Source organism: Podarcis filfolensis (assembly GCF_964270895.1).
Source record: "Podarcis filfolensis genome assembly, chromosome: 7".
Taxonomy (NCBI): Eukaryota; Metazoa; Chordata; class Lepidosauria; order Squamata; family Lacertidae; genus Podarcis; species Podarcis filfolensis.
This window is the reverse complement of record NC_139603.1, coordinates 30,044,162-30,056,977: the sequence shown is the minus strand read 5'-3', so window position 1 is coordinate 30,056,977 and position 12,816 is coordinate 30,044,162. Positions and strand designations below refer to the sequence as shown.

Sequence of the window (12,816 nt, the reverse complement as noted above, 5' to 3'; positions counted from 1 at the left end):
ACCTATACACATGATGAGATCCTTGGTTATAAATGTAGAACAGAGATTTTTTGGCATGGATTTTAACTGGTATTTCAGGACCGGAATCCTAACTCCTAACCTCCAGGGCCCCATCACGCCCCCCACAGAGGATATAAAAGATTATGAATGTATATTTAGACAAATTGACTCTGACCATAAAGCAGCGATCTTACACCCTAAATCCATGTCTCTCCAGATATTGCTGGACTCCAATTCCCATCAGCCCCAGCCATCATAATCAGGAATGATAGGAGTTGTAGTCTAATGAGGTCTGGAAGCCCAAAGGTTCCCCAGCCCTGCCATAAAGAAGCCGATGCTCTTATTGTACCCCAACCTCTTTCTCTCTGTTTTTTAAGGATATGAGGCAATTGAAAGTGATGGGGGAGTGAAGGCTGCCATTTTGACTTTTGGCTTCTGGTGTGACAATGTCCGTGGCTGCTGTCATTGTGTTTTTAATGCCACATTTGTGCAATGATTCCCCTTTACTCGCACCGAGCATTCTTACTTCTTTAAAGAACCTGAGTGTGTCTGAGATGGAATATATTGTGCTGAAGTTCTCTCCTCTGTTTTCTCCGCAGAATCTTATGGCAAGAGCTCTCTACGATAATGTTCCAGAATGTGCAGAGGAGCTGGCTTTCCGCAAAGGAGACATTTTGACCGTGATAGAACAGAACACGGAAGGGCTGGAAGGATGGTGGCTTTGCTCCTTACACGGGCGGCAAGGCATTGTCCCGGGCAACCGTGTGAAACTTCTCATCGGCCCTGTGCAGGAGAGTCCCTCTAACCAAGACATGGCCAATTCGGGATCTGTACACCAACCCTTTAACCAGCCAAAGATCTACCAAGTGCCTAGTGCTCATGCTTCTCCTCGGGATCCGGTCTACCAAGTGCCTCCTTCTTACCACAGCCAGGGGATCTACCAGGTACCCACCGGCCATGGTTTTCAGGGCCAAGATGTCTACCAAGTGCCTCCATCTGGGCAAAGGAGTTTTGGCGGAATGGATACCTCCCCTATAAGCAACAAGGTGGGTCAAAAATACCTTGAGGCATCTGTTTCAAAACTGTTTCCTTTGGCTGTTTAGTTTTGGGATAGGGAAGGTACCTGAACGTGGTGGACTTTGACCCTCAAAAAATAGATAAAGCCTCAGTTAGTCTGGTTTTTTTCCCCTACCACCAGTGATAATGAGATTATCTATTTTTTATTTATACATTTCCCAACATTATATATATGTCAGCATCGCCCTTGAGCCATTGCCACCAACTGGACTCATCCATTTCAGCCCCGACTGGGCCAGGCGACCTGGGGTAGCACTTCCAGAGACCACCTTCTGCACAGGAACAGGTCAAAGTGCTGTGGATTCACAACTCAGAGTTGTGAGCACCAGATTCACTCCCGAAGACAGTCGTTGCACAGCAGAGTATAGCAGAGCATAAACCACTCGGAGAACAGCTCTGTAGAATAACTACTTTTATTCTATCTACAACTATCATACAAACTATATACAGAGCTAAATGGAGAAGCTGAACTGCACTGAGTGTCTGCAGCTGCTCTTAGCAGCAACCTTATCTATACAGAGATAACACACTCTCTCTCTCTCAACTCTCAGTCTCTCTCTTTGATGTGAGGCTGGAGCGGAATAAGTAGTGAGCAGAAACCACCCCCCTCCTCTCTGGAGAATCAGCAGAGAACACCAGCAGATTCTTGGAATGGGAGGGGTGAAATCTCCTTTTTTTCTACCACCAGTGATGATGAGATTATCTATTTTTTATTTACACATTTTCCAACATTATATATGTACATCTTACAATTGCCTTTGATCAACTCATATCTCAAGACTTCCCAGTCCACCCCTCCATGGCATCTTATTTGATCCTGCTAGTTGTGCTACATATCCTTTTATTCCATCCAGTTTCATTCTATACTATTCCTAGTTGTTATTAACTGCTGTTCACAAATCAAACCCTACTTGGAGGTTTATTTGACTATTGTACCTCTTTAGATACCCTCCAAAATGTTCCCACTCCTCCCTTATCAGTGTCTCATCTCAATTTCTTATGTTTGCTGTCATAGTAACTAACCCCACATACTCTATTATCTGATCTTGCCACTGTTCTTTTGTTGAGATTTCTTTGTCCTTCCATTGTTGTGCATAGATTATTCTAGCCACTGTGGTCGCATAGAAATAGGCAGAGTACCTTCTTGGAGATTTCACCCTTTGTTATACCTAATAAAAAGTTCTCTTTTTTTTGGAAATATAAACCTAAACATCTTTTTAAATTCTGTATAGATTGTCAGCTACTGGTCCTAAGCAAGACAGAAGATTGAGTCCTACAGACTCAACTCGTTCTATTATCCCCTGTAGATAACAGATAATAGAACGAGTTGAGTCTGTAGGACTCAATCTTCTGTCTTGCTTAGGACCAGTAGCTGAGCCAACTTTTGGTCAGCTTGGATATTTGTCCCTCATTGAAGTGGTCCCATATAGTCCCTGACACCACATACTAGGAGAAGTTCCTTCTCTTCCATACTGTGACACAAGAAGAATCCAGCACTGATGGATTCTGAGAAAATGGTAAATGAAGAATCCCTGATTGGTTGCTAGTAAGCTTGCAGGCTTTATTTGGCTTATTTATTTGGCTAATCAACTAAAGTTAGAGTTCATTAATTGCTGGTCTCTGGTGAAAGTGTAAAAGCTTTAAGCAACCTAAATTCTTGTGCACGGGGGCTACAAAATGTGATACAGTGGTACCTCGGGTTACATAGGCTTCAGGTTACAGACTCCGCTAACCCAGAAATATTACCTCGGGTTAAGAACTTTGCTTCAGGATGAAAACAGAAATCGGTGCAGCGGCAGCAGGAGGCCCCATTAGCTAAAGAGGTGCTTCAGGTTAAGAACAGTTTCAGGTTAAGAACGGACCTCCGGAACAAATTAAGTACTTAACCTGAGGTACCACTGTACTCAGTATTTCTCATGCGGTCACCAATAGACCTCTGTTCTGTTAGGCAGCTTTGTCTATTATTAAAACCATGCAAGTGCCAACATTATGTAAAGGCAGCTTTTTGTTTAATGAGTTTACAGGATGTATTTTAAGAAATGGCACCAGATGTGACAACAGTGCCCGACAAGGAGAAACAGGAAATCTAGGTAATCTTTGATTTGAAAGGGTGACTCAAATATTAAACCTAGAGCAAATAAAAGTGACACTTGACATCTCTCTGCAGGGTTGCGTGCCCATTGCATGAGTCAAGGCAATTGCTTCTTGAAAGTTAGTGGAAGGCCTGCTCTATAAAAAAAATCCTTTGCATTTCATCTGATATGGAACAGCTGGAAGACAGGGCTATCAGTAAATCCTCTGTAATATTTAGAGCTCGTTGCTGAGCCCTTATAAATGTGTCTCGGTGATGTACAGCAGACAGGGATACTCGAGCAGGAAGTGCATGTCTGGAAGGTGCCATGGTTTAATCTTTCATTGCAGTTGATGTTGGCAGGAATTCTGGCTCTTTCCTTTTAAAACTAAAGCTGCGATCCTTCTAGCTTGTCCTCGATTCACGCCCCATTCACTTTAAGGTAATGACAGGCAGATAAGTCTATTTCCAGCCTGTGTCAGTTTTACATGAGTTCATTCATAAGACTGCTCTCTTATTTTTGCATCCATCTACAATTTTCTTTTAAAAAGCATGGGGATCTGCATTATCTTTGAATGCATTTTCCACAAAAGACATATTTTCATATATGTTTTCTCCAAAAATATGTATTTGTATATGCATTTTAACCTGCTTTATGCATTAAAACACACATTTCTATATATGCATTTTGGTGCTTTTTTTAAAAAAACCCAAGACTGCAAATTCAGAGCAGTGTAAAAACTGAACGCTAACTGCTTTCTGATCGATGCATTAGTTTGGGAAGTGTGAATCAGGTCAGTTGACTTTTTTAAAAAGCCAAACAAAATTGTTCAGCATCCTCACTTTTAGGTTGCTCTAACTAGCAGGAGCTTGTGTGGACTCTTATTTTCCATTGCGACTCTTTAGGAACATTTTCCTGGTATACTGATTACTAGTTTTGGTGTGGTCCCCATCCCTTCATAAAGATCAGGTTTTCTAATGGCAGAGAAGGAGTACTAAATGAATTCATTCACATATTACTTGAAAGCAGAATTGCAAAAGCTATTAGTCCAGCTGCCCACCAAGATTTGTAACTGTCTTATATATAGCATTAGCTTTTGGAAAGCTTCCCTGCCCAGTTAGTTGGAGACTAGATACGTGACTGTTTACAAGCTTAGTCTAAAGGGATGTGCTTTGTTACTGGTTTGAATCCTCCTTGAAAGAAAAGTAGTTTTGGATGGGTGGGATTATGCAAGCAGATGAGATACCACTGAACGTGCTACTGAGATTAGTTCCATCAGACCTGCACAATGTGTAAGCTCTCTGTCAGGTTCTTGATCGGATCCTGAAGCAAATGTCATAGTCATGTCTCACTCCACTCTGGACGCCACTCCACAACCAGATGCCTTCATCTGCCCCAACTGCAACAAAACATGTCTCTCGCATATTGGTCTCTACAGCCACAGCAGGCGCTGTAACCTTCCAGCAGTTTTTCACTTCCAAAGGTGCACTGCTCCATCATCTCCCAAGGCAGACAGATGCCAACAATTTCACTCTGCCATTCAGCTCTCTTAACTCAGCTGCGGCCTGTAGCACTTGTATGCCACAGTCGGCACCAAGTTATGGGCTGACCCGAAGTGGGATTTGATCCAGCAAGCTTCATATGAAGGGGCCAGAGGAGCAGCAGAGCATGGTTGCTGTTGCCCAGCCAGGGAAAGTGGCACAGATTGCCCAGATAGGTCAAAGGGAGAGAAATAGATAGTCTGCACAGAGAAGACTAGTGCCTCCAGATGTCTCTTCTTCCATCTCACAGCAGGTACCCAACAGTGAATTTGGAGCTTGCTTGCTTCCTTGATGGGACTCAAAAGCAGAGATGGACTCAATGAAGGCCAAGAGATGGATCAAGAGACAACTGTTGCAGACTTTGTGGAGCAAGATCCCATGAATGAAGGGATACTGTTTGATATGCAATGATGGCTGCCATGCGAGAGCAATGCTGGATCCTTGTAGGCTGAAATGAAGAGCCTGTGACCTTCCAGATGTTGCTGGACTCCAACTTCCACCAGTCCAAGTCCACATGGCCAATGGTCATTGGTGGTGGGAGCTGTGGTCTAACAACGCCTGGAGGACGTAGGCAAGATGAATCCACGCACTGATCTCACACACTGTGAATGGTTCAAAGCCAGGTGGCTTATGAAGTCCTTTGTGCACTGCTATATGTGGCTGCTGAAATGTGTCCAGTTTAGTGAGTTGCAGATTGCTTGATTAGAAATGGTGTAGATAAATTAGGATCTTTAACACAGTGGTTATCTTGGGTGTTGTTCTGTTGCCTATACCACCATTTTCCATGCCTGGAGAACTGGAATACCCACTCTAGGGCTTTTGGCATTGAGGCAAACTTGGATAGCTCAGTAGCAACATCCTTCGACCTCATGCTTTGGAATTGTGTATCTTTGTCTTTGCTTCATAAGCAATCACAAAAGCTTATTGCTGTTGCGTTTGTTTATTTTAATGTATTTATGTACCTTCAGCGGTAATACCTGGGCAGTTCGCAACAATACGTTACAATGCTGATAAAATAAACACATCAAAATACATCATGGTCCACAGTAGACTAGCTCAGCTCTGTATTAACAGCCCTCAAATGCCTGAGTGAACATATGGGTCTTTAGCAAACATTGAAAGCCTGGGTTGAATAATTCTCTGCAACAGCATAGGAGGTGCTGTAGGGAAACTAGCATTGAGTGGTTTAAACAATCAATCACAGGGAATGCTAGGGCTTGCAGCTCTGTGGGAACAGGGGGTCTCCCAGCAGCTCTCGAACACTTTTAACCAACTACAGTTCCCAGGATTCTTTGGGGTAACCCATGACTGTTTAACACGGTATGACATGGCTTTAAATGTACAGTTTTCATCACGTAGATATGTTAGGAGGGGATTCCAGGTACAAAGGAAACCAAAGGGCTTGTTGTTGTTGTTGTTTTCTTGCCCAGGCCTCATAGAGGTAGAGTCTACAGCAGTCATGGAACAATGCCAAACCTTGAAGATTCTTTTAACAGGCTGTTAGCAAGGCCAATATGATTACACTTAAGGGAAAAGTTTGTTGTAACCCTAGAGTAGTTAGGAAAAGCTCTGAAAACAAGAAAGGAAGGGAAACCATCTTCAAACCAATTATGTTGGGCAGTTTTTTAAAAGGATAATCTTCAATGCTTTCACGTTTTTCTTAAAAAAATACCTAATTAAAAAAGGATTTTCAAAAAATCTGTTGTGCCTTCCCTCCTCATCTAAACAAGGCAGCCTCTCATCTTAGATCCTCATCCTCAGGAGATCAGTAAAACAATCTTTTAAGTATTTAAGGGAGCTTGGCCTAGTGAACAGTTGAGCTCTAGGTTTCCTTGACGTCTAATGTGATGAATATCTTTCCTTCAACTGGCGGCACCTGTCCCCAGCAGATTAAGTGAACCGCTGTGCCTTCTCTCCCTAATACAGCCCATGCTTACAAGTGTTCTGTGTGTCTTGGCAAGGCTTGGGAGTTAAAAATATTCCATCTAGCATGATCTCAAAGACCCGTATTAATAGCAGAGGGTCAAAATATCTACAAGGCTTGTGGCTGCCCTGCAAATGGGCAAGTCCAGCCTTCTTGCAGGATTTTTCCATACAATCAGCTCGTAGCAAAAGTGAGTGCTTGTTTATTTATCTGTTGCACGCACTACAGATAGTTTTCTTCAAGAGTGTGGCGCTTGTCTCATTTCCCCAGCACTGGGTGTGTTATAATTTGTACATAAGAAAGCACAGTCCTTGTCCTATGTAGCACTGCCATGTGGAAATGTAGATGCCTAAATGTCACAGGCCCCTCCAGGACAGTGTTCGAAATTAGCCAGGCGCCAGGTGCGCTTTGCACCACTTTTGACCAAGCAAAGATGCCTGGGCGCCTGACATCTCCACCATCTGGAGGTGCATGCCTGGGGATCATTGGATCTGGACTGCTTTCACACACTAATACCACATCCTGTAGAATTCCATCAGTTATATTTTATCTGCACAATTGGAATGAATTTCAGGAACCAAAATGCTTTTTCTGTGCAGCCTGAACAGGAGCAGTCAACCTTAAGAAGGAGAGGTTGGAAGAGGCCAATAGATAGACTGGATCAAGTGACTTTTCTTCTCCAAGTTCTCAAGCTAGCTCAAGGTTGTCATTTGAACTAGCCAGACGTTTAACTGAGAATCAATCCCAGTCAGTACGTTGTTTGAAAAATAAGACTTTAGAGTTGTCTTTCCCCAAAATGGCAACTAGACATTCCATTTTGGTGACTGTAACCTTGGTTTAAGGAGTCCTTTGCTGCCTAGCTTATATATCTGAGTTTCTATCACTGTTCCAGGGTGGTGGTGATATAGCCTCTCTTAGGATTTAGGAACATAAGGACTCTGCTAGATCAGGTACATCTACTCTAGCATTCTGTTCTCACAGGGGCCAGCCAGATGTCCATAGGAAACGTGGTAGGAGGAAGGCACGCTTGGCAAATCCACACCGCGATCAGCTCCTGCCCGGGAACCAATGTCCCCACTGTGGAAGGACGTGTGGGTCCAGAACTGGCCTCCACAGTCACTTACGGACTCATTGTTAAAACCGTGCTTACGGAAGACAATCTTACTCGGCTATGAGTGATCGCCAAAGAAGTCGTCGTCCATAAGCTGTACCTTAGCACAACACCACTTTCCCTGGAGGCCAGGTGCTTCTGAAAGCCTGTTGCTGGAAACTGCAGGAGGGCAGAGTGCTGTTGCACTTCAATCCTGCTTATAGGCTTCCCACAGGCATCTTGTTGGGCCGCTGTGAGAACAGGATGCTGGACTAGTTGGGCCATTGGGCTGATCCAGCAGGCTCCTCTTACATTCCCTGCTTGTTATTCCTGCAACTGGTATACAGAGGCATATGCTGCCTTTGGCTCAGGTAGAACACAACCATAATCACTAGTAGCCATCAATGGACTTCCCCCTCCATGAATTTGTCTCTAACCCTCTTTTAGAACCACCCAAATCGGTGGTCATCTCTTTTCTGGATTGCCCACAAAGCAAATGAAATAAAAGCACAACTTTAAAGAAATGTTAATTTAGCTGTTAACAAATTCTTCATTCAACTGAAACACAATTTATAACTCTGTTATTAAGGGTCCTGTATACAGGCCATCGATGTACGTAGTGCTTTTTAATAAAAGTAACAAAAAAAGACAAGCAATTGCCATGAAGAGCTGGTACTCTTAAGTTTTGATGGGGAAGGAAACAGTGGGAGGCAACGAGAGGAGGAGGGCAAGGTTAAAAAAAGGATGCATAGGTGTGAGTACTGATGTACAAATGAAACAGTAGAATTCTGAGGTGGTAGAATGGATTGTACCAGTTCAGGATGCGGGTGGGGTTCATAATTCTTAAAAAGTTGGCGGAAGGACACAATTAGCACTACAGGGTGTCAGAACCAGACTAGAACCTTTCTTTCAGCTATGTGGTTTTTTGTTTTTTGAACTAGAAGGGAATAATTTTATATGTGGGGTGGCATTCAGACTGGTGACCCTTCCAGTAGTCAGAAATAATACAGTCCACTTCAAGATCACGATGACGTCATTCTGGTTACATTTTGGTTGGGGGAAAGAAGTACAGCTCTGCAATACAAGGGCCTTGGACTGTTGAAAATCTTCTCTTTCATGCACACTTCCCTCTCTTTCCCTCCTCTCTTGCATCCCAGTTCCTGCCAGGACATTTCCAGTTGACAAATCATCTCCTATTTTTCCGAAGGCAGGAGGGAACCTGATTACTTGTTCACTGTTTTGAACTTGATTCTAAAATGTTCTCATTTGCTAAGTGACTTCTACAACCCTCTCTCCAGTTTAGCTGACTTCCAACTACCGGTATGTCGCTTAATCTGCAGAGAGAGGAACATGGGAGTTGTTTCACAAAATCAGTTTGTGCCTTCTCCCCAAAGCAGCAGATATCTATGTGGGGGTTTGTGGTTTCAAGAAGCTTTTGAAAGAGGTGCCTACAAAGTGAGCGCTCATCAAGCTGTTTGCAAGCAGCTAATTCCCTCTGTGCAAATACGGTGTGTTTTGCTGCCGCGCAGTTTCCATTAAATAAGCACCGAGCACCATAAACCCCATGCTAACACAGCAGTTACTGCTGGCAGACATGGTAAGGCAGGTCAAAGAGACGTCTCAAGGCAGGTGATTAGAGTGATGTCATGACTGGGGAATGCTAAGGCCATTGCTGTATCCACTTCTCTTCAGGAACTGAAACACCACTCTGAAAAGAAATGGTCTCAAATTGACTGACAAAAAATAATGGATGGCTTGAATAAGCCTTTGTTTGAATCCCTCGCTGGAAATGATCCTTTGACCGAATCTCTCATTAGAAACGAGGTTTTCAGTCAGGGTTGTTCGCAGTGCAAAAATTACCTAAGGGGCTGATTCAAACAGTCAGTTTTTCATAGATCTAATCTGCTCTAGACATTCAAAGCAACTGTAGTTTTTGAAGGGTGCTGGGAATTGTTGGGAGACCCTTATTCACCTCACAGAACTACAATTCCTTGGGAAGAGGGATTGACAGTTAAACTGCTCTCTGAATTGAAGTCCTTTGAGGGGAATAGGGGGTCTCTCAGCACCCTTAACAGACTACAGTACCCAAGATTCTTTGGGAGAAACCATGAATGTTTAAAAACGTTCAGTCATGATCTATAAATTATAGAATAAATAATATCACCCGGGGCAGAAAAAGCACTTCTGCAAATCAGCACAGAGCCACGCCAATAGCCTCCTGCCGCCAGTGCTCCTGTGGTGAGTGGCACCACACCCACCCTGCACAGCCCTAACCACTCTGCTACGTGCCCTTCCTGGTAAGTGGCACTGCTGCCTGGAGGCTGTTGCTGTGGCTCCATCCCCCTGGATGAGCGGCCCCTGTAGTCTTCCACTATTGCTTCATATACCTTTGATGCTAACTGCTAGAAACAAAAGATTATCCTAACAGCTGTTTCTAGACAAACAGCTGTTAGGATAGTTCTTTGTTCCTAGGCTCTGTAGGATGAAATAGCAAGTTTACAGGCATGTACGTGCATGCACACACATTTTTAAAAGGGTACTAACTTAGAATTCCTGCTATCCCAAGTCAATGGGTGGATTTAGCTGACATAATTCAGTGGAGGAAGTAAATTCTCCCCAGAGGCACTGTCTTCTTGATGATGATGATGATGATGATGATGATGCAGATGATGATGCACATTTTAGGGCCAAGACGTGACACCGAAAACAGATTCTGAGACTTAAGCCAACCTTGTACAGTGGTACCTCAGGTTAAGTACTTAATTTGTTCCGGAGGTCCGTACTTAACCTGAAACTGTTCTTAACTTGAAGACCACTTTAGCTAATGGGGCCTCCTGCTGCCGCCGCGCCACCAGAGCACGATTTCTGTTCTTATCCTGAAGCAAAGTTCTTAACCTGAAGCACTATTTCTGGGTTAGCGGAGTCTGTAACCTGAAGCGTATGCAACCCGAGGTACCACTGTATTTAAGCATTCACCTTGTCACCAATGGTAATGAATTGCATTCAGACCCGTGCACTGAAATCCATGCCAGTGAGTTAATGGGGTGGTGGAAGGGAAACGGGGCACTCCATCCCTTCTCTGTACCCAGCATAGAAACCAAGTAGGTGCCAGTGGAATGTGGCGTTCTCTGTCCCTCCCTTACTAGCACATTAGTGGTGTTGTTTTTAATTTCACATGGAGGGACTTTTGTTTAACTTACAATATTGCAAGCTTAGTAACTTTTGTGGGCTCATTAAGCCGTGGCTGATAGTTAAGTCCTGGTCAAACCTAGTACAAATCGATTGTGCAGTTTCCTAAATCCAACACTTCTTATTTTATTATTTGAAAGGTGTTTTTGCAAAATGCTGCCCTACCAAGTACTCAAAGCGTAGTCCAGCAATCTGAAAAGCAAACTGAACCATGGTGCCATAAAATGCTCAGATCACATAAACACAGAAAACATGGGAAAAATTCAGGCAAGCAATTAACAGTTTACACAAAACCTCCATCATAGTCCATGCCTTTCAGCCTTTGGTAAGCAGAAACAACCCCCCTCCCCTTCTTCATCCAGAGTTGGCAAATAACTCTCACAGTAATGAGTCTATTCACCAGGTCGTTCATGTTCACATGTCCTTCCTTCCAATTAAGCTGCAGTCCCAGGCTCCATTGAGAAGGAAAACAATAACAGCAAGCAAGATGTATTCCAGAAATATTCTCCCTCTGGCTCATTATTGTTTTTATGCTGTGGTTCACATGCTGCTGAAAAAGTCAAAGGCTTTGGTTATGGTGAAAGCTTGTTCTATATGCACAAGGCATGTTAACATCAAAGGGAGAAAAACATCTGCACTATTTGAAGTTTGGTTGTGAACCATATTCCCCCCCCCATTTGAACACCACTTTTTTTTTTTTAAAGCGCCCTCATTTCACCCTTGGTCGCATAATGCCCCAGTTTCTTGCAGCATGCTTTTCAAACCAAAGTTTATTTTAGAAAAGCAGGCCTCTGAAGAACAACTTGCAGTTTCATTTTAACTATACAGAGGATGCAAAACTGGCTGTGTCTCTAGTGTGGAGGGTACTCTGGTTCAGTCTTCACATTCGAAATTTCTCTTACCTCTTTTAACAGAAGGTGAATACACCCTCAGCTGTGGGATATTCTCTTATTTTATGTGTTTGCTTTTTTAATGCTTCAGGGGTGCAGATGCATCAAAGAATACCCTGGTCCATATATCCACATTTTCAAAATTTTCTAGATTAGCAAATCAACGAAGTTCTACTCGAAATAGACCCATTTAAATTAGAAGACCAGTCTATTTCCATGGGCCTATTCTGAGCGTGACTTAACACTGGATATAAATCAGCGTAATTATATTTGGCTCAATCCTATCCACATCTACTTGGAAGTAAGTCCTAATGAGCTTGCTAGGGCTTTCTACATTTAGGACTGCAGGCAGTAGCTACAAGAAAGTAAAAGAAATAATTACAAATAGATGTGTCAATTTAGGACAAAATCAAGAGGTAAGGCCTTTTTCTCAGTGTCCCAGAGGTTCCAGCTGCCAGTGCTGGTGTTCTTCTTGCTCTCTGGTGCTAGCCTTAGTCTTTACTATGGAGGGGGTAAATGTTTCACTTTGCTACTGAAAGTGGCACTAAGCAGCCTCTGGACTTTAATGGCCATGTGAGGCCTGGAAGGTGAGTGAATGCAGAGACGTAGCTAGGGGGCAGGGTGTGCGTGCACTGGGCACCACTCACCTAGGGGGTGACACTTACTGTGGGGCTTGCAGTGCGCCCAAGCCACGCATTTCTCCTGGGCGTGAGACAGTGGCTTGGGCGGCTGCACACTCCGCGTTGCCCAAAACGGCAGCATGGGACTTGTGTCTGCCCACTGCCTCCCTCTCAGCTGCCCTACAGTTACCTGAACTTCTATTTGTTGTAGTTACAGGTAGGTAGCCGTGTTGGTCTGCCGTAGTCGAAACAAAATAATAATGAAAAATTTCTTCCAGTAGCACCTTAGAGACCAACTAAGTTTGTTATTGGTATGAGCTTTCGTGTGCATGCACACTGTTTCAGTGTATCTGAAGAAGTTTGCATGCACACGAAAGCTCATACCAATAACAAACTTAGTTGGTCTCTAAGGT

The 12,816-nt window shown here is 43.5% G+C and overlaps 1 protein-coding gene across 3 annotated transcripts in view; it reads left to right on the top strand.

The window, feature by feature from the left end:
* The window catches only part of NEDD9 (neural precursor cell expressed, developmentally down-regulated 9), a 69,677-nt gene that overhangs the window by 33,180 nt on the left and 23,681 nt on the right, over positions 1-12,816 (top strand). For all 3 annotated transcript variants that reach the window (XM_083623772.1, XM_083623771.1, XM_083623773.1), the window contains exon 2: positions 600-1,046. In XM_083623772.1, coding sequence (XP_083479898.1) covers positions 606-1,046 — 441 coding nt within the window. In that variant the 5' untranslated portion in view covers positions 600-605. The remainder of the gene's footprint in view (positions 1-599; positions 1,047-12,816) is intronic.